This window comes from Callithrix jacchus, chromosome 12, assembly GCF_049354715.1.
Source record: "Callithrix jacchus isolate 240 chromosome 12, calJac240_pri, whole genome shotgun sequence".
In the NCBI taxonomy this organism is placed as follows: Eukaryota; Metazoa; Chordata; class Mammalia; order Primates; family Cebidae; genus Callithrix; species Callithrix jacchus.
The window spans coordinates 87,106,566-87,128,922 of NC_133513.1; the positions used below are offsets into that span (position 1 = coordinate 87,106,566).

Consider the following 22,357-nt stretch of genomic DNA (forward strand, 5'->3'; position numbering starts at 1 on the left):
GATTCCTTTAGGAGGACCTTTTTCTCATCTAGAAGGGTGTGAGGTAGAAGCTGGAAGTACCCATCCAAGCTGCTTATAGGTCAGGAGGTACTCTTCAAGGGCCAAAAAAATAACAACTGCCATTCTGGATGGCATTCTTCCAAAGCAACCTTTTTCTTCCCTCTCCTTTTTCTTTTTTCCCCGTCTTGCCCTAACAAGACCATTTCTTCTCGTCTGCCCTAATGGGGGTGGAGGGAGGTGCAGTGAGGGGAGAAAGCAAGAAGCTTAATTTGGTGATTTGTGTTTTGTCTTCACATGAAGCCACATCTTATTCACTCTTGAACCTGACTGATTGGGGGGGGGCATATGGGCATGCACTATGCCATTCTAATATTCTATACATGTGAAACTTTTTGTGATTAAAAAAATGTTTTGCAAGTTGAATGACAGAAGAAAAAAAAGAAATGTTTTAAGTGATTAACAAAATCATAGTCAGCATGTTTTCTTTCAGAACAATTCAGGAATATGAATCAAGACCAATCCAGATACCCAAGTGGCACTTTACATTTTGCAATATATTACTTTATAAAACAGACTTCTTATGGTAAGTGGCTATCAGCTGAATTTTGTAGTTTTAGAATAAGGCAATGCTAAATATTACCTTCGACTCAACTCTGGTTTGAGTGCTTCACAGCCTTCAGAAGGTGCTCCAGCGATCAGGTGAGCTGCCAATTTCTGCACTATGGGATGATAGTGCCTCTGAATGGGAAATGGGACAATCACATTTTGCACATGTCAGTCCTTTACAAAAAACACTATCCACAGCAATGATTTTCTTAAATAAAATTATACCAATTGTTTTAGTCACCTATGCACAGTATATGTAATTGATTAGAAGTACATTACCTACAGAAAGATGATCATCTTTGCTCACAGGACTCAAACAAATCAAGTTACCAGTGGTGTAGTTTAGTCTTGCTTTTACAATATAAAAAAAAAAATGAACAAGCAATTCCTCTTTCAGAGTGAAAAAAGTTGATTTACAACAGGTTACCTGACATATTTTCTACAAGTCTCACTCTAATGCTATCCATACTGTAGGATCACTGTATACATGAATCTATCTTGAAACAGAGCTTACTAAAATCTCCTTGGATAGGACTCAATAGAAATGCACCTGATAACAAATCCTCTGCAGAGTGTTAGGGAAAAGTTTCTATAAATCTTCCACAGCCACACCCTATAGAACTGACACTATTTTCTGCTTCTTTAGAAAATGTACCTCGACAGCTTAAAGAATAGTAAGAACAAAATAAAATGTCGCGTACTAAAACAGGAATTCTAAAAAAGGCAGCCCACGAACAAAATATAATTAAGTAGTCTGGCAATAACAACTATTTGAAGAAAAACTGGAAAAAAACTGTTCACACATATCCCCAAAAAGAAAAAGCCCAGGGCCACTCTTACCCGCAGTGCATACAGTTCCCATAAAGCAGTGTTCTGAGCGTTGCAGTACTCAGGCTCATCCAGTTCAGGGAGGAAAACTCCACTTCCCTGAGATTCACTGTCAAGCAGTAGATCTGTTTTGGGGAAAGTCTGCAAAAATGTCACATAAAAAGAAGTGGTGAATTAAAACTGTTAATGTAACAGGTGTTACTGGTTTGTTGTTGTATTTGCATTTAAATTTATGGCTGCATAAGAGCTTTAGCGTAAAGTCTTTACACCTAGTTTCAATAAAACAATTTAAGTTTATATCATAAGAGTTGCAAAAAAAAATATTTTATCTTGGCTTGCTTTGAAAATTTATTTTATTAGGCAAAAGAAAACAATATTCTTTTCACCTTGAAACCCCACTTTTAGGAATCTTATAGAAATAATTATTTCAGATTAATATATAAAGGTATCCTCTATAGCATCATTTGTAATAGCAAAAAAGAAATAACCTCTATCAACAGAAATAGAAAGAAGTAGAAAAACCAGACTGCCCACATTTGTGTCACTTCTACCACTGACTAGCAGTGCTACTCAAGGCAAGACATTTAACACCTCTGGACCTCAGTTTTCCCACATGTAAAACTGGCTATCTCAGAGTTATGAAAATTAAATTTTTGTAAAGCATTTATAAAAGCGGAAGGCACACAGTCAGAACTATGTGTTTGTTAAGCAAAGAACTAAATAAATCTTAGGCATTAAAGAAATAGAGTAGTGATATTTGTGCTGACATAATAATGTGTTTACCATGATTAAATGCTAAGGTTAAAAAAGTGGTAGAATATATAGCATAATCCCCTTTCCATTAAAAAAAAAAAGTTGTGTTGTTTCTATGTGTAGCGTATGTGTTTACATATGAACTTTAAATGGCTGCTGGAAAAATACTCACTAAATGGTAAATGGAGACCCAACTAATGACACTCTGAGAAGTGTCAATAGGTATAAAATGCTTTTTAAATTTTATGTACTTCTTTTGTCACCTGATTTTGTTACAAGTGTGAATTACTTCTGTAATTGAAATGATAATGTAAAAGGAGGAAAAAGACATGCATCAAAAAAAAAAAGTCATTGCATTATAAGAACTTGGCTCTGTTCATTTGTATCACTACTTACATGCATTAATATTCTGGTAGTTGCTAAAATGCCAATACTTGAATTTGGAAGAACATGAAGAGCAAGGGTACAAAGGCGTTTGACGAAGGCAAGGGCTCGCTGCTGAGAAACTTGCTTTCTGCGCTTAGTTAGCATGACATCAAGGCACTGGAGTACAATCTCAACACCTTCATTGGTAGCACCTAAAACAGGAGACACAACCTTCAGAGCCATTCTCATTACTTTTTCCTTATGCAACTGGACTGAACTTTAGATAAATCCAAGATAAACTATGGTACCTGCCCCAAACCATTTCCCTAACCAATGAGGTAGTGCTGTACTGCTAAGGAGATGCAGTAGGCTATACTTATTGCACCTCCAGTCAATTCCAAAAGCTCTTTCTCCGGGTCTTACATAAGATTAAATATAGATGCATGGCACTGGCAGGTCAGCATTTTTGTACCTGTTCCTATTTCTCATTTGTCTGCAATGATTGGTCATAACATATTCTTAAAACATAAAAATGTATAAAAGAAACATCATCTAAACATACACATACCTGCATGTAACTTGAACAGTGTTTTGTAAAGATGTGTGTAGAATTTCATTGGATCAATATTCAGAACGTCACCTTTGAAATGACAACAAACACCAATTAGGTATGTTAGAGCATCCAAAGGTATGCTATCTCTCTATCTCTCTCTCTCTCTCTCTCTCTCACACACACACACACACACACACACACACACACGTATTTCCAAACAAAACTTGATTAAGAAAACATCTTACCTTGTCCAGAAAGAATATGAAAAGCAGTTTGGACACAGTGAAGACTTTCTTGATAGCTTAGGTCCTTAAAAAAAAGGGAGGGGATGAAATATTAAGAATGATAATTACCATTTGTATCTTTAAAAAAGAACTTTAAGGCCAGGAGCAATGACTCGTGCCTGTAATCCCAGCAATTTAGGAAGCTGAGGAAGGCAGACCGTTTGAGCCCAGGAGTTCAAGACTAGGTTGGGGAACATCGCAAAACCCATCTCTACAAAAAATAGAACCACACACCTGTAGTCCCAGCTACTCAAGAGACTGAAGTGGGAGGCTCACCTGAGCCCTGGGAGGTAGAGGCTGCAGTGAGCTGTGATCATACCACTACACTCCAACCTGGCAACTGAGTGAGACCCTATCTCAAAAAAAAAAAAAGAAGACCTATAAAGGTTATCTTTAAGATAACCTAGTATGAGACAGATCGATAGGGTGACTATAGTTTACAATAATCTATTATATATTTTTAAAGAGCTAGAAGGGAAGACTGTGAATGGTTGTCACATAAAGACACATATTTAAGATGATTGATACCCCAAGTAAAATTTTTACAAACTACATTATATGAATACATTAAATTACCACATATACCCTAAAACTGTAAACATCTATTATGTATCAATTAAAAAAAAAAGAAAACAGGTCAGGTAACCGTCCTGCTTAAACCTCTCTAATCGTTGAAAATGTTTTACATCTTGATTGCAGTGGTAATCATTTAATCATAGGCTTTTGTCAAAATTCATAAACTGTATATCTGAAAGGGGTGAGTTTTACTGTATATAAAACATATCTCAATAAACCTGACAAAAAAATTTTTAAATAGGAATTATTATTTATATCTTTTAAAAAGTAATGTATTAATACTTACACCAGACTCAATGAGAGTATGAAGAACTACTAATAAATCATCAAAAAACTCCACATTTATAAGGTGAGCAAACCTGGAATCAAACAAAACTTAGTTAATCAATGAACTAAAAGCAGAAATAAAGTTAGTATAAATTAAGTTTGATGTTAAAACTGCATTTTTAATATTCTTTATTTCAAAATGTTAGCTATGAAAGAGATGGCAATATTAATACTTTTCATTAATTCAGATTGGCCTCTTCAATAATTCATGCGCCACTGAACATTAAACTTAATAGGATTATATAAGGCACTGAACAGACTAAAAATATTTCAAAAATCCTTTTGCCCTGAGAAAGAAATTACTAGAAGCAAACAACTTCCTGAGGAAAGTTTACTAGGTATTCAGTGAGATCAGCTTCTAAGAAAACAGGTGGTGGGAAGAGAGATGAGGATGCTATTTACAAGAATATGGACCTCATGACAGCTTTAATGATAAAATGGAAAGAATACTGGACCTAGTATCTAGTTCAGGCTCTGCTCGTAATTACCTGCATGATCCTAGTGCTGTCCTGGGCCTCTATTTGTAGAAACAATCAAGACCACCCAATGAGGTTAAAGAAGAAGAATCATATGAGCTGCTAAATTAGAGAGTTACTCCATATACAATATTAGACCCTGAAGTAGGTTAAAGTCAGCACATGTCTTCAAAATTAGCAAGAAGTCTTTGACCTATGTAAATCTTAGAACAATAAAAGACCTTATGAGTGATATATTCCATGTGTATTGGCACAACTTTCTGGAGAAGCAATTTGGTAATTATTCATCCAAATTTAAAATGAGCATACCCTTTGATCTGGCAATACAGGCACACATGCATGAAGATACGCATACACACACACACACATGTATTTCCAGGGCCAATAGGAGACTGACCAAATTAAGTACCATATATCTATAAAATGGAGTATTATAAATTTTTTAAAAATTAAGTGATATATATGTGCTAAGGGAAAGACACCAAAAGTAACTGTTTACAAAACAAATAAAAAGGTAAGTTACTGGCCGGGCGCGGTGGCTCAAGCCTGTAATCCCAGCACTTTGGGAGGCCGAGGCGGGTGGATCACGAGGTCAAGAGATCGAGACCATCCTGGTCAACATGGTGAAACCCCGTCTCTACTAAAAAAACAAAAAAATTAGCTGGGCATGGTGGCGTGTGCCTGTAATCCCAGCTACTCAGGAGGCTGAGGCAGGAGAATTGTCTGAACCCAGGAGGTGGAGGCTGCAGTGAGCCGAGATCGCGCCATTGCACTCCAGCCTGGGTAACAAGAATGAAACTCTGTCTCAAAAAAAAAAAAGGTAAATTACAGGACATTAAACAGCATGGTTACATTTGCATAAAAGATGGCAGGCAGGCTGGGCACAATGGCTCATGCCTGTAATCCCAGCACTCTGGGAGGCCAAGGCAGGTGGATTACCTGAGGTCAGGAGTTAGAGACCAGCCTGGCCAACATGGGGAAACCCTGTCACTACTAAAAATACAAAAATTACCCAGGTATGGTGGCACATGCCTGTAGTCCCAGCTACCTGGGAGGCTGAGGCGGGAGATCACTTAAACCTAGGAGGTAGAGTTTGCAGTTAGCTCAGATTATGCCACTGCAATCCAGCCTGGGAAAGAGAGCAAGACTCTTTCTCTTAAAATAAAAAAAAAAAGGCCAGGTGTGGTGGCTCACACCTGTAATCCCAGAACTTCAGGAGGCTGAGACAGGTGGATCACGAGGTCAGGAATTTGAGACCAGCCTGGCCAATGTAGTGAAACCCCATCTCTACTATAGACAAGAAAAAATTAGCTGGGCATGGTGGTACATGCCTGTAATCCTAGGTACTCAGGAGGCTGAGGCAGGAGAATCGCTTGAACTTGTGAGCAGAAGTTGCAGTGGGCCGAGATCACGCCACTGCACTCCAGCCTGGGCAACGGGTCAAGACTCCGTCTCAAAAAAAAAGAAAAAAGATGGCAGATGGCAGGCAGACAGACCTACATATATGTACAGAAGAGGAAGCTTGTAATTTTAAATTTTACATTCTCCCGATGCATTTAAACTTTGTAAATGAGCATTTATTATTTTTTAAACTTTTTTAAATAAAGAAATTGGTCATTAAAAAAGCAAATAGCTGGGCTGGGTGTGGTAGTTCACACCTATAATTCTAGTACTTTGTGAGGTCAAGGCTGCAGGATCACTCAGGAGTTCAAGATCAGCCTGGGTAATATAGTGAGACCTCGTCTCTACTAAAAAACAAAAACAAAAGCAGCAGGTCCTACACAATGTAGAAAGAATCCCTTCTCTGACCAGCCTCTCTTTGAACCACAAGGACCATATTGCTATATAAGGAAATGCACAGCATTGCCAAATAGCTCCAATTACTAGAAAGTAATTTCTTATGATGAACAGAACTTGCCTTTTCTGTATCTTCTAGCCATCAGTCCTATTTCCAACTCTATTCCTAAAGCTGTACTGCCCAACAATGGTAGTCACTAGCCACATGTGTCTATTAGGCACTTAAAATGTAGCTAATCCAAATTAAGATGTAAGTGTAAAATATAACAACAGTATTCGAAGAGATGTTATTAAAAAAATACCAATCATCTAATTAATGTTTAATACTGTGTTAAAATTCTTTAGATAAATCCGGTAAAATATATAAAAATTAATTTTAGCTGTTTCTTTACCTTTTTAATGTGGCTAACAGAAAATTTTAAATTACAGATGTAAGTTCACATTGTATTTTTACACAGCAATGTTCCATAGGATACCATCTCAAAAAATTGTGGAGTGCTATCATAACAACCATAACCCTTACTCTAGCTCATATCCTGGCAAGGCCATTAGTGTTGAGTGAATACACAAAAAGATCTATCTTATCAGAAACAGATTACATGGAACCAGAGAAATGATGTACAGCCAGGTTAAAACAGACTTAAGAGTCATCTGCATGATACACTCAGACTATGATGATGGGCAATTGACTACCCAGTGCAAAAGTGTCAAGAACTGAGAGACTTAATCTTAAGCACACCAGAAGTTAGCAGGCAGAAGGAAGGAGTTGGTAAAGGAGATTTTAAAAACAAAAGGTTTGAAAACCAAAAAAGCCCACTGTTATGAACAGCTTGGTGAAAATAGAAAAAGAATGAGAACTAAGGATAATGGGCCATCATTAATGAAACTTAGGAAATTCTTTGGTCTTTCCCATTTAGAAAGAATCTAAAAGGTTTCAACCTACATAGCCCTTACTTGGCAAGACCTTCTAGAACTGCTGGCAGGAGAGGTGACCTCTGGGCCTTCTTCAATATTCTGAAGTAGGTTACAAACACAATATTCAGAGTCTCTGTGTGCTGGCAGAGGAGACAGACAAAATGACTTTAGGATAACCTGGTATGCCTTCTCCTGAATGAACAAAACTATGACTTCAACAGCTTAAACTTCTTTTTCCCTACCCATCCCTTCCCACAATTCAATCTTTGGAATTTTTAACAAAACAGGATGTATAAGGATATACATCCTGTGATTTCATAAAACTAGCACTGATCGCATTATAGTTTCCTGCACATCACAAGTCACACATCTAAGCCTCATGAAAGAAACCAAAATTATACAGCTACAAGCTGACACAATAAATTTCTAGTTTAAATAACGCATTTTTAAAGCATAACAGAATGTGCAAACTGCCTACCAGTTTAAATTTTTTCTCAGTACTCTCTGAAGCTTCTGCCTCTCGAAGCTCTCGCTCTAGTTTCTCTTCTGCTTTCTTCCACTGAAAATAGATTGAAAAACAAAAAAAATCTAAGAGTATATACCACAGAGTGAAAAAAGCAGAGGCAGAATATGTAAATGTCATAAAACACATACAGTAATACCACATATGGTCTATAAATGCAAATATAAACAAAAGAAGAGAATCATGGACAGGAACTATATACAAACCAAATCAAAGATGGTGTCTCCTGGGAGGAAGGCAGAAGAATGAGACTGGAGAGAGAAACAAAAGAAATTCCTACTCTTTCACCTATGGTTTCCTTCTTTTCCAAAAAAAAAAAATTAAGGTAAATCTATTAATATTTGCTCATTCTGAATGGTGGATATCTGAGATACGCTATCATTTTCTATCATTTCAATTAAAGTTTTTCAAAAAAGAAAAAAAAGAAAGAACATGTTGAACCCAAAAATGATGCCTAGGGTTAAATCACCTATAACATGGGAGCCAGTCACCAAGAATACTTCCCCAACACGTTTATATACAATGCATAAAACCAGATACTATAAAGAAATTCAATAAAAGTTCATTTTTCTTCTACTTCCTAATGCTGTACAACCAGTAAACAACATCTTTTTTTTTAACTCTTTTTTTGAGACGGGATCACTCTGTTGCCCAGGCTGGAGTGCAGTGTTACAATGTCAGCTCACTGCAATCTTCACCTCCGCCTGGCCAATTTTTCTATTTTTAGTAGAGACAGGGTTTCATTATGTTGGTCAGGCTGGTCTCGAACTCCTGACCGCGTGATCTGCCCACCTCAATCTCCAAAAGTACTGGGATTACAGGCGTGAGCCATAGTGCCCAGCATAAATGACAATTTCTAAGCTGCCTGAGGCAGAGGAAACTGAGAAATAGTTTCCTTCTCTCATGAGAACTTGTTAAAGAGCTGCCATGTTCTTACTGGTCTTTGTTTCTCCACCACATCTATATACATGCTATTCCTAACAGAGCTATCCAAACAGCATTAGGACAATATGATATAAATAGTTAAAATATTTATCTTCTTTTGTTCACAACTATTAAGTCTATTTTGACATTTCCATCAAGTTTTCAAAATGAAACCCATTCAAAGATGAATATCCCCAGAAATTACTTTTGTTTTTACAAACAACTTGATAACGCTAATAAACTGTTCAGAAATGTTCTGAGATATGATGATAACAGTAACAGTGATGATGGTGGGGGTAGTAACAACTGTTTATAAAGCCTGCCAAGTGTTTTATATACATCATCTCCTTTAAACTGCACAATTAACCTGTAAGGTAGGTACTATTATTTGCCCCATTTCTAAAAAAAAAAAAAAAAAAAAAAAAAAGAATGTTTCCAAAGTTTCAGCAAATAAACAAGAGGCTGAAATTTCAACCCAAGTTTAAAATATAAACCAATAAACAAGATTCAATTAACAGAAACTCACTTTGCTGCCAACTTGACATGAATGAATCTTTTCTGTTAAGGAAGGAATCTGTGTATCACAATTCTAAATTGATCTAAAAAGCCAAAGTATAGAAGCCAGCATGTCAAAAATATCTTTTCATCTACTGCTCTCCTTGCCAATCATTATCAGTTAAAACTGATATAAGAAAACATTTTTTTGCAGTAACTGGGAAAAGATAAAATTCTCTAAATGATGTATTTCAAAACTTTCATATTTATGATTTAACTATGATTTTTATCTGTGCCTATAATTTTTATCTAACATCAAATGAACAGAAAATTTAAATGAAACAAAAAAGGAAATAAATCAAACCTTTCTCTGCATTCTTGATAGAGTTTTTCTCTTTTCTTTGAAAGTCATAAATTTTTTTGGTTTATTAATGTCTTCTGTATCTTTTTTCACTTCTACTTCCTTGATTCTTAGGCATAAAAATGTTTTTAACATCTAATATTGAAAAAAAAAACACAGATATAGAGCTGAATATTCCTATTACCCTCAAACACTTTACTAGAAAAGTATTTAATAATGTTATTTCCTTCATTCACGCAAAAAAACTTTCAAACATCTTTTATAACATTTTACACAAAGTTCTTTTATCTGTATGCTACATTCAGTAACTTAGAGGACAGGAGCAAACATACAAAAAGTACACTAGCAAATACTAGCTAAATATACAAAACTTTCTTTGCAGTTTAGTTTGAGGAAAAGAGAACACATTATTGGGCACTGGCCAATAGGATGACAAAGAGAAAATAGGCCAGAAAAAGGTTTGGACCAGTATGGGAGAAGAAGATACACAAATTGCTGGGCCCTATTCCCAGAGTTTCTGATTCAGTAGGTCTGAGTTGAGTCCCAGAATTTGCATTCTAATTCCCAGTTGATGCTGTTCCAGGGACAAAATTAAAAACTACGGGTTAAGCCCTTCAAAAATTCAGAAACTAATTTGGAAACTGGTTGTTTTGTGCGATACTGCAACCCTTTCATACTCAAACACTTGGAACAAAAGGGGTTTAAAATGCTACACTTCCCTGAATGAAATCACCTTACTGGCCTCCTGCAGGTACAACAGCATTCCTGCAACAAAACCTTGAAAACTACAGGTTTGTACTATTTTGACGTTCCAATATGCACATTTGGAAGAAAGCTGAGTATTTGGAATTATAGGGCAAAAAGGAACTACTGCAGGCATAAAGGGTGAACCTGAAGTCATTCTAGGTATCAGAAAGATCAACTCTGAATATTCTGTAGGTACTGTATGGTGCTCAAAATATCACCTACCGGCCGGGCACGGTGGCTCACGCCTGTAATCCCAATGAAAAATAACTCTAAATTAAAGGATGTCATTTTTATTCTAGCATCACAGAAGTTAAAGACTTTTCCTATGGCTGAGTTTCTTGTTCAAGGGTTATCTGATTGCTCTACAATTCTGAGTAAAAACACTAAATATGTTCTATTACTTTCATTCAATATTTATAATTCTGGCAATTCAACTGAACGATCAGTTTTAAAAAATAAAAAGGGATCTGATGCCAAAGGAAAACTGTGAAATCTGGAAATAAAACAGTAGAACAGCTTAACACCCAAAACTACATTTCTAAAAACAAATTAAAATATCTAAGACCCCAATGAAGAAAACTATAAAATTTAACTTAGAACATAAAAGAAATCTTAAATAAATGGTGAGATATGATATTCTTGAATAGAAAAAAATCAATTCTGTAAATATTTTAATTCTTCCAAACTAATCAATACATTGAATCAATTCTAATCAGATTCTGTGTGTGGACTATTTTGAGAGAAGGAAGTGAAAAATTGATTCTAAATTGTCTGGAGTAACATACAGAAATAAAGAAGAATATTTTGGAGAAAAAAGAATAGTCATATCTTATCAATTATACCCATTCTGACTAGTATTATTGTGCCAGATAACCAAATGTACTATAGATATAACACAATAATTAAGCAACATTTTATATCAGCAGAAAAAAAGTGATGAAATAACTGGCTGTCAAATTATTTTGAATACATACATAATAATATAAATTTTTAATATGCATTAGACTATACAAAAATATATATTCATTACATAGTAAACAGATATTAAATCTGTACTCATACCACACACACAAAGATGTCAAATGGCTTCAATATTTAAACATAAAAATTAAATTAAAAATCTTAAAGAGACTCTATAAATCTGGATTGAGGAGGCTTAGTGCATAACAAAAATATAGCCTCTAGTATTAGGCTCAATACAAAATTAAAAGGCAGAGTAAAAAAGAGAAAAAATATGCCACCTAGGTAAAAAAGAGTTAATATGCTTACTATGTAATGCAAGCTCCACAAACACATAGTTTTGTTTCTTTTGCTACTATTTTTATTCCCAGGACCTAAAAAAGTACCTGGCACATAGCAGATATTTATTAAAATGAACAGGTACTAAAAAATTATCACAGGTCATTAAGGCAATTGCTTTAAGAGAAAAACAAACAAATAATAAGCATGTAAAAAAAAGTTTATATGTATATACATACACACACACACACACACACACATATATATATATATATACACACACACACACACACACACATATAAACTTTTCACTTACCAGACTAACAAAGATTAAATAGTTACATTCTGAGCAGGTAGTGGGGAACTGACACTCATATCCCTAGCAGGAACACAGTGATAAAATGTTTTTGAAAGACAATTTGAGTTTGTACATGTGGTTATTGTTGGATCCAGCATCTACACTTCAGAAATTTCATTCACAGAATACGTAAACAATATGAAAAAATAATATGGCCAAAATGTTCTCAACAATGACTATGACAGCAAAAATCTAGAAAAAACACAGCTGTTCATCAAGTAAGGGGCTATATATTCACACAACAGAATATCCTGGCAGGCATCAGAAAGTTTGGAATAACCTAATATGTATAAGTTCACCATATAGAAAATGAAAACAGTTCCAGAACAGTTTGCAAAGTATAAGCCATTTTTTATTTTAAAAATAAGAAAACGTTTATGACTATATCTGAAAGAAAAACATCTAGATGGATATATACCAAACTGTTAATAGTATCAAACATTTCAGGAGTTAACATGTTAAACACTTAAGGAGCTTGAATACTTTTTACTTCATACCCATACCCTTATAAAGAATAAACTCCTCATAACAACTGAAAATCAACTTTGTAATTTAAAAACAAATAAAATACAAAGCGAAAAAAGAAAGGCTCACCTCTGGCCTAACTTCATAATTTCTGCCCTTCACAAAACCAGAAATCACTTTAACTACACCGAGAGAAGCTTGGCCTAATTTATCTTGTTTAAAGAGTTTCTTTACAGCTTCACAACACATTTCAGATATCTGAAAAATAAAATGTCACACTTAACCAGTGTTTCTCAACCTTAGCACTACTGACATTTTGGGAAGAGAATTCTTTGTTGTAGGGGGGCTGTTCCAGGATGTTTAAAAGCCTCCGTGGACTTTCTCCACTAGATGCCAGTAGTTGGACTCCATCTCCACCAGTCAACACAATCAAAAATGTATGCAGACATTGCCTAATGTTCCCTGGGGGACAAATTTGCTTCCTGTTGTGAACTACTGCACTAATCTTATGTTCAGCTAATTTTCTTCAGAAAGACAGTGTTTAATAAATTGACATTATTTTACCAATAAATAACTTCGCAAGAATTTTGTAGGGGGAAAAAAAATCACAGTGTTTAATTTTCTGCTAAGGAGGACAGCAATAGCCATTTAGAGCAACTCACCAATTTTGACACGTCATTCATAAGAGGGACAATCAATACGATGATGTTGTTGTGAAAGTTAAAATGAGGTAGTGCCACCAACAGCTCACACAAGCTCTTCACAGCAACTTCTGCCAGTCCTTTGTATGCCTTTAAGGAAACTACATTACTTTTCTTCAGCTTTCTCTGCTTCCAATCTAATCAAAAGATAATGTAGTTACTTTACTCATTGGTCAAAAGTTAAAAGAACTGGCTTTCTTTTACAATCAATGTACATCTTAAGACATATAAACACACAAACACACACTCCCCCTTAAAAAAAGACTTCCAAGTGCTTAGGAAAGATCCAATATGGAGGCTGCTAATTGCCACATAAAGTCAGCAACTGAGAATTTAAAATATGGCTAGTCCAAATTAAGATATGCTGTAAGTATAAAATACACACAGATTTAAACTTAGTACTAAAAAAAATAAGAATGTAAGATACCTCGTTAATTTTTAAAATTGATTACACATTGAAATGATAATCTGAATATATACAATGTACTATTAAAATTAATTTCATTGCTTTTTAGTGTGTCTGCATTTTTTTTAAATTACATTAAGTGGCTCCTAGGTATAGTTCTATCAGACAGCGATGATTACACAAAGCTCCCAAGAACTTTCCCAACAGTTCAGAAATTCAACAAATAAAAGCCCCAGGACTTATCACTGGAAAAATAAATGCTAATAGGGGTAGAGCTGGAACACCAGAACACAGAAGCAGTATCCACACTACCCACCCCCATCCACCCACTATACTCCACCACTGTTACCTTTTATTAGGCCAGTGGGATGCAGCAGTCCTGTTCCAGCTGACAGCAATGGGTAATCCTTAGTAAATAAGCTGGGTAAATGAGCCAATTAGGCCAAATGAAAGCACCTGGCCTAGGCAACAAACTATCTTCCCATTCCTACCCCTATTTTTTCTTTTCTGAAGAAAAAGAGTTTAAGACTTTATCATGCTCATCGCACATAACTCAAGAGTAAAGTTATGGGGCGAAAAAAAAGAGCTTATCAGCCAAATAACTGACTCAAAGCATGCAAATATCCATTTCTAGTTATCCTTCTATTTATTTATTCATTTCATTTGAGACAGGGTCTCACTCTATTGCCCACGGTACAGTGCAGTGGCATAATCAAAGCTCATTGGAAGCTCAAACTTCTGGGCTCAAGTGATCCTCTCAGCTCAGATCTCGAATAGTTGGGACTCTATAGGTATAGATCATCATGCCTGATTAATTTTTGTTTTTTTTTTTTGAGAGACAGGGGTCTCACTACACTCCCCAGGCTGGTCTCAAACTCCTGGCTTGGAGCAATCCTCTTGCCTCGGCCTCCAAAAGCATTGGGGTTACAGGTGTGACCCATCATGCCTGGCCTCTAGTTATCCTTCTTTCCTGACTACCTTGCCTCCAAATAAAAAAAACAGCAGACTAAATCCCAACTGTTCATAACAATGAATTTTGTTGAATGCATTGTAGTCAACAAAAATACAACTACTAAGTAAAGAACTGCAGCAACAATACTAATAGTTGATAAAATATATTGTGTAGTACATGCTAGGCACCGTTTCAAGCACCTTCTATCTACAAACTCAGTTACTTCCTACAATACTGGGAGGTAAGTACTGTAATTATTTCCATTTTATAGACAGGAAAAGTGAGACATAGAAAGACTTTGTAATTTTTTGCCAGGCGTGGTGGCTCATGCCTGTAATCCCAACACTTTGGGAGGCCAAGGCAGGTGGATCACAAGGTCAGGAGTTCAAGACCAGCCTGGCCAATATGGTGAAACCCAGTCTCTACTAAAAATACAAAAATTAGCTGGGTGTGATGGTGTGTGCCTGTAGTCCCAGCTACTCGGGAGGCTGAGGGAGGAGAACTGCTTGAACCTAGGAGGTGGAGGTTGCAGTGAGCCAAGATTACGCAACTGTACTCCAGCCTAAGTGACAGAGTGAGACACCATCTCAAAAAAAAAAAAAAAAACTATGTAATTTTCTCATCACATAGGTAGTATGTGGTGGAGCCAGAATTTGAGCCAGGAAGTCTGACCCTAGATTCTGCTCCTGACTATGCCTGCCTATCACTACACAACACAGAACACTGTACAGAATTCACTTTCATCATCAAGGCTAAGTATGTTACATACTTTTAAGATATGTTTAATATACCTTTAACCATTTGTTCCAGATTTTCCAAATAAAATTTGTATTGGCTAACCAGGCCTTCTTCAAATTCTCTTAACTTCTGGGTTTCTTTTCGGATCTGAAAATACCAAAAAGGTCAATCATTTTTTTAAGTCAGAATATTAAAACCCCAAAGTTAGCATAAAATATGGGTGTCTAGTATACAGCCAGTGCTATTTAAAAAAAAAAAAAAATGCAGCAGTCATTTGGGCCAAGCATGGTGGCTCATGCCTATAATCCCAGCACTTTGGGAGGCCAAGGCAGGTGGACCACCTGAGGTCAGGCGTTTGAGACCAGCCCAGCCAACATGGGGAAACCCCATCTCTACTAAAAACACAACAATTAGCTAGCCAGGGTGGCATGCACTTGTAATTCCAGCTACTTGGGATGCTGAGGCTTGAACCTGGAAGACAGAAGTTGCAGCGGGCAGAAATTGTGCCACTGTACTCCAGTCTGGGTGACAGAGCAAAACTCTGCCTCAAAAAAAAGTCTATCTCTCCAAAATTTGTAGTTATTTTAGATGTAATTATATCTAGCGATCTAGAATTACCTTAGTAGATTTTTCTACTTGTGTGAGGGGACGGATTTTATATGAAGGTGTAATATCTTTAAATAATTCCATCAGAGAAACAATGACCAGCTTTCGAACAGTAACAGCCACATCAGGATCTTGTTCCATCAGCATAGAACGTAATTCTTTCAGTTTTTTAATCTGTTAAAGAAATAGCTTATAAAGCTGTAGAAATCATGGTAAAACAATTATGAACAAAAGACAACAGCCCCACATCCAGAAAAATAAGCAGAATTCATATATAATGACTCCAAGTCTAGTCAAGCCAAACCAAACTCCAGACACTGCTCACTTTACCAAGAGATAAGTCACTAAAGTTATAAGGTAATGTGTGTTAGTCCACTCTTGTGTTGCTAGAAATGCCTGAGACTGGGTAATTTAGAAAGAAACAAAGTTTATTATGGCTTATAGTTCTGCAGACTGTAGAGGAAGCATGGTGCCAGCATCCACTCCAAGTGAGGCCTCAGGAAACTTACAATCAAGGCAGAAGACAAATGGGGAGCCAGAATGTCATAGGAAAGATGGGGAAAGTGCTAGGCTCTTTTAAACAACCAGCTCTCACATGAACTACCATAGTGAGAACTCACTCATTACCACAAGGATGTAACCAAGCCATTCATGAGGGGTCCACCAGGCCTACCTCCAACATCAGAGGTCACATTTCAACATAAGATTTGGAGGGGACACACATCCAAACTATATCAGTAATTATATTTTGGTTGTTAGAAAAATAGACCTCAAAAAATTAGTTTAACTTTGTTATTTAGCTGTTTTGGGAAATTCTTTTTTGCTGGGTTTTCCTAAAGTACTTGTGTCCCATTTTTCTAAAAACACTTTTCAAAATATACTAAAATTTATATAATCAAATATATCAACCATACACATGAATTAATCGGGAATTACATATAATATAGCCACATTAACTTAAGCTTCAAAGATAATTTTTATGATGCAAAAGGTGGTTTCAACTAACCTGATTGCTTTGATAAACTACTACTGCCTACTGGAGCAGTATCTTGAGACGCAAAGCTCTGGCTAGTTAACAATGTTTACCATAGCTGGAAGTAGGACAAATATGCCACCACCTATTTGCTATCCCTAAACTGTGTGACATGAGCACATGTTCCTGAGTAGATCTGGGTTCCAATTTAGTGGCTGTTAAAATCTGCAACAAATCAGGGATTTTGATGGTCCCCTCTCCCAACTCAGAAGCTATTGCTGCCTCCAGACGCTCTCAAGATGGCGACCTCTCTGGGTTCCAACACCTACAACAGGCAGAACGGGGAAGACGCAGACTTCCCCATTATGTGCCAGATATGTCTTGGAGAAAACCCATATATCCAAATGACCAAAGAAAAGTATGGGAAGGAATGCAAAATCTGTGCCAGGCCATTCACAGTGTTTCGCTGGTGCCCTGGAGTCCGTATGCATTTCAAGAAGACTGAGGTGTGCCAGACCTGCAGTAAATTGAAGAATGTCTGTCAGACCTGCCTCTTAGACCTAGAGTATGTCCTGCCCATCCAGGTTCGTGATGCAGGATTGTCTTTTAAAGATGACATGCCAAAGTCAGATGTCAACAAAGAGTACTATACACAGAATATGGAGAGAGAGATTTCTAACTCTGATGGAATATGGCCAGTTGGCATGCTGGGGAAAGCCACATCCACCAGCGACATGCTGCTCAAACTGGCCCGGACCACACCCTACTACAAAAGGAAGCGACCCCACATTTGCTCCTTCTGGGTGAAAGGAGAGTGTAAGAGAGGAGAGGAATGTCCATACAGACATGAGAAGCCTACAGATCCAGATGACCCCCTTGCTGATCAGAATATTAAAGATCAATACTACGGAATCAATGATCCTGTAGCTGACAAGCTTCTAAAGCGGGCTTCAACAATGCCTCGGCTGGACCCACCAGAGGATAAAACTATCACCACACTATATGTTAGTGGTCTGGGTGATACTATTACTGAGACAGATTTAAGAAATCATTTCTACCAGTTCGGAGAGATGTGGACGATCACTGTTGTGCAAAGACAGCAGTGTGCTTTACCACAAGGCAGGCTGCAGAAGTGGCTGCTGAGAAGTCCTTTAGTAAGGTGACTGTAAATGGCCACAGACTGAATGTGAAATGGAGAAGATCAAGCAGCCAGAGCAAAAGAAAAAGAGAAAGATGGAACCATAGACTCTGGGATCAAACTGGAACCGGTTTCAGGATTGCCAGGAGCTCTTCCTCCTCCTCCTGCGGCAGAAGCAGCAGCCTCAGCCAATTACTTCAACTTGCTCCCAAGCGGTCCTCCAGCTGTGGTGAACATTGCCCTGCCACTACCCCCTGGTATTGCCCCACCCCCACCACGAGGTTTTGGGTCACACATGTTCCACCAAAAGGGACACCCCCCCTCTCCTTTCATGAGGGCTCCAGGACCAATCCACTATCCTTCTCAGGATCCTCAGCGGATGGGAGCTTATGCTGGAAAACACAGCAGTCCCTAGCATCTTGTCACCATTCTGGGGCTCTGTGGAAGAAAGGGCACTTAAAAATCCCAGTACATCTTGGAATAAATGTATTTTTCCTTCCCTTGTAGCTTCCATGGTAGCTGAATGTGCTCAGATGTGGGCAGTCAGAGACTGACAGCCATGCTTTCTGACACACGTTCAGAGGATCAGTGTACCGCAAATAAGCTGCCATTAACACATCTGGTTACTGCTATAACACGACTAATAAAACCTAACGCCTGTTCCCCTTACCCGTGTTGGGGACAAGCAGATGAGTGAATTGGAATGTCTAGTGGAGTTACCACCCCAATTACATGTTCATTTTGTATATTTTTTGGGTGGGAGAAAAACTGACCTGGTTAAAAAAAACCTTTGAACATTTTTGTGTCCATTGGGTGTTTTCCTTTTTATCATCTGAAAAAAAAAGATTACTAGTACTAATCATTGTAGTGGCCTAAGTGTGACACTTTTGTAGTCACACCCTCAGAAAGATGAGTAGAAACCAGCACCAGTGCAGTCCAGATTTTTTCTTACCTTTTCCTCATTTATTCCTAAAAGAATCTGACCATTTTATGTCTCCACGGCCCAAAAAAAGAAAAAAGAAAAATTCCTTTTTATTACTGTCACCTGGATGGAAACAGAAAATTTCATGGAGCTGTGTACCATTGAAGAAACCTGGTGTCTGGCATGAAGTTACTGTAAAGAACTTCCTATAAAACACGTACTTTAACGAACTGAAATGAAAAGCATTGGAGTGTTTGAATGAAAGACTTGGGACCTTCTGCTAAGAATCCGATGGTCCTCAGCATTCACCTCAGTGTCTCATTGCCATCTCTGCTTCTGTTTGGTCTTAGAGTGTTTGGATATAACTGAACTGTAGATGGTAAAGGAAATTTGATGTGTTTTTAGTTTTTAAATAATTAAAACGGTCAATTTTAAAAAAAAAAAAAATCTGCAACCAATCACTTGGGTTTTTTAAGGCTCAATTTTCCAGCTGTAAAATTAGAACAACTCTTATGCCTATGGTCTTGCAATGATTAAATGAGAGAACACAAATAAGAAATATTCCAAATCTCTCTTCCCTGATTCTGCTCTAGATCTTCCCCTCACTTTATTAGAAAAGAACAAGTACTACTCTAAAGCATTCCCACATGAAATTTGTTTCCATAAATTGTAAGCTATAATATCATTCAATAAACAAATACTTGTTATAATAGTATGCTGGGGACACCAATGTAACAATAACAACAGTATCATTTTATATGACTTCACATATATTTCATCATATAATCCTCACCACAAAGTTTTGGAAAAAAAAACACTATTCTCTTTTAGAGATGAGAGTCTTGGATAAATAACTTACCCAAAGTCTCAAAGACAGTACTTATCAGGGCCAAGATTAAATCTAAGATTTCTCAAGTTCATGTGTTATAACTATCACTACTTTCACCACTATACACATGGTACAATAACACTTTAATTTTGGCTCTAGTTCACTTAAAATATCTTCACCTTACAATTATTCTTGAAATAATTTCATACACTTCTCTGTAGCATGCTTTCTAAAAACTCCACAGGTAAGTCAAGCAAATTTGCAAGCAGGTTCCTCCTCCCTAATACAACTTTATAGACTTAAACATTTTTAGTTATAACATGTCCAATATTTTCACATATGAAGATGAGGAGAATAAGATTCAGAGAGCTTAAGTAATTTTTCTAGGATTACAAAATAAATTAAGTTCAGACATACCATTAAGCTAAGATTCCGTCTACTCTCTTACTCTAACCCAGCTACTATGTTTAGTTAATGCTTTTCCTTTTAGTGAGTGCTAACAGGTAACAAGAGAATCTTAACATATTAGGCATTTTACACCACACCTAATTTAAAAAGCCTAAAGAAATTAATACTACCTACATTACTTTCTGGATCTGATAATATGGCAGATGCCAAGGCTGCAATATGCATCTTCTTCTCCTGTAGTTTCTTCTTTCTCTCAATCAAATGTTCTTCTACGGTCAGCTCTCGAATAGGATCTTCAATGATCTCTAAAACAGATTAGATGTTCCCTTACATAGTATCCAAGAATCTTAATAATTTTCTACAGTATCCTCTACTTACAAGTATCCAAGAATCTTAATAATTTTTTACAGTAATAATGATGATAGCTAAGAATTTTGGATTTATTACTATACATCATCTTCTCAACAATAATACAGATACTATCATTACACTCATTTTATAGATAAGAAAACTGAAGCAAAGGAAGAGAAAATAACTTGGCTAAGCTCACAAACCAAAGTGAAATAGGATTCAAACTCAGGCAGTGTGATTCTAGAGCTCTTTTTTTTTTTTTTTTTGAGACAGGGTCTCGCTTGGTCACCTAGGCTGGAGCACATACAGTGGCACTATGCAGCCTCCACCTCCCAGACTCAAGAGATCCTCCTGCCTCAGCCTCCCAAAGTGCTGGGATTACAGACATGAGCCAGTACAATCAGCCTAGAGCTCATATTCTCAGCTTCTGTTAAGAAGCCCAGAATAATTCATATTATTTAAGAAATAGGATAATCTGATTTAGTTTTTTAAGTACAGAATATTCTCCTTTGTTTTCAACACTATATATTACTTTACACAAACTAATAAATACTACCTAGCTTTGGGCTACAGAAAACATGTCCACCTTAGAAAATTCATAGGGAACTAGATCTAATCAACACTAACAATTTGTAATGGTTTTATGACAGGTCTCTGAAAACAGTTAAACAGTTTACCTGTAATTCGTTTTTGCTATTAATGAGGTCTGCTAAGCGAAAGTAAAATTTAACCATACTGTTCTGTCACAAATTCCAAACTATTATAGTTTCAAACAATAAGATGCATTATCAGTTCAACTTTGATTAAACTGTCCTAGATATCAGAAACTGACATTCAATTATATGAAATATATACAATTATAATTGCACTAAAAACAAACCAAAATGACTTCAAACTACAGAATCGCTTTTGTAATTTGAAGCTAAAAGGTTATTTGTAAGTAGGTCCTTCTCTAACAATTAAAAGAAATTCAGAACAGTAATAATTAACAAGACACTTCATGTATGCCTAGACATTACAAATATAACTGTGTAAATTTTTCCATAATAAAAAACAAAGAATCTATTAATAATTCCACAAGGTGAAGCCTTCAAATGTGGAAAAATGTTCAAAATGACCTTGAAATGAGCAGTACTCCAAAACACACCTTCCAGATTTTACCTAAAATTAACTCACATTTACTATTATGCAAAAAATGTAATTCTCGATAAACAATTTAGTAACTGTAAAGACATATCTTATTACCTTCCTCAAGTTCCCTCGCTGCTTCTTGATCCTCTTCATCTTTGTTACTATCAGTAACTACATGGAAAACGTGTATTAAAACTGTGATACATACTTAAGTGGTAAAACTGTAAAGAAATGCAAGTAAGTGATTACAGTAAAACTCAGGATAGCAATTACTTTTATGGGGAGAGAGCAATTAGTGATTGAGGTGAGCACAAGGAAGGTTTCTGGAAGCTAGTAGTATTTTCTTTCTTGGGTGGATGGTAGTTTTATTAGTATGTGCGTTGTTATAAACCATGTAACTTCACATCTTTCCTGCCTGAACTTTTCTATGTTTTATTTCACATACAAAGAAAGATACATTAGAAAAAGCTAACCAAGAATAGTTAATATGCTTTAATTTTAGAAACAAAATTTAGTGAAAAGAAAATCACCTGAACCTTGTAGTGTCAGTTGTCCTCACTGTACAAATTGATACCTGAGATAATCATCTATAATTCTGATCCGAATCAT

At 36.4% G+C, this 22,357-nt stretch overlaps 1 protein-coding gene and 1 pseudogene across 10 annotated transcripts in view; one reads left to right on the forward strand and one right to left on the reverse strand.

Moving 5' to 3' along the window:
- NOC3L (NOC3 like DNA replication regulator) overlaps nt 1-22,357 on the reverse strand; it is a 92,284-nt gene that overhangs the window by 64,236 nt on the left and 5,691 nt on the right. For all 9 annotated transcript variants that reach the window (XM_035268510.3, XM_035268511.3, XM_078346088.1 and 6 more), the window contains 15 exons: nt 21,863-21,919; nt 20,441-20,571; nt 16,009-16,170; nt 15,444-15,537; nt 13,256-13,431; nt 12,723-12,851; nt 9,788-9,919; nt 7,960-8,040; nt 7,521-7,621; nt 4,253-4,325; nt 3,352-3,415; nt 3,122-3,193; nt 2,584-2,765; nt 1,447-1,575; nt 641-738 (listed from right to left, as the gene is read on the reverse strand). In XM_035268510.3, the coding sequence (XP_035124401.1) occupies nt 641-738; nt 1,447-1,575; nt 2,584-2,765; nt 3,122-3,193; nt 3,352-3,415; nt 4,253-4,325; nt 7,521-7,621; nt 7,960-8,040; nt 9,788-9,919; nt 12,723-12,851; nt 13,256-13,431; nt 15,444-15,537; nt 16,009-16,170; nt 20,441-20,571; nt 21,863-21,919 (1,681 nt within the window). The remainder of the gene's footprint in view (nt 1-640; nt 739-1,446; nt 1,576-2,583; nt 2,766-3,121; nt 3,194-3,351; nt 3,416-4,252; nt 4,326-7,520; nt 7,622-7,959; nt 8,041-9,787; nt 9,920-12,722; nt 12,852-13,255; nt 13,432-15,443; nt 15,538-16,008; nt 16,171-20,440; nt 20,572-21,862; nt 21,920-22,357) is intronic.
- Nucleotides 17,260-18,537, forward strand: LOC100386099 (pre-mRNA-splicing factor RBM22 pseudogene; annotated as a pseudogene). Its single transcript, XR_624581.5, has one exon. The product of XR_624581.5 is annotated as a pre-mRNA-splicing factor RBM22 pseudogene (transcript).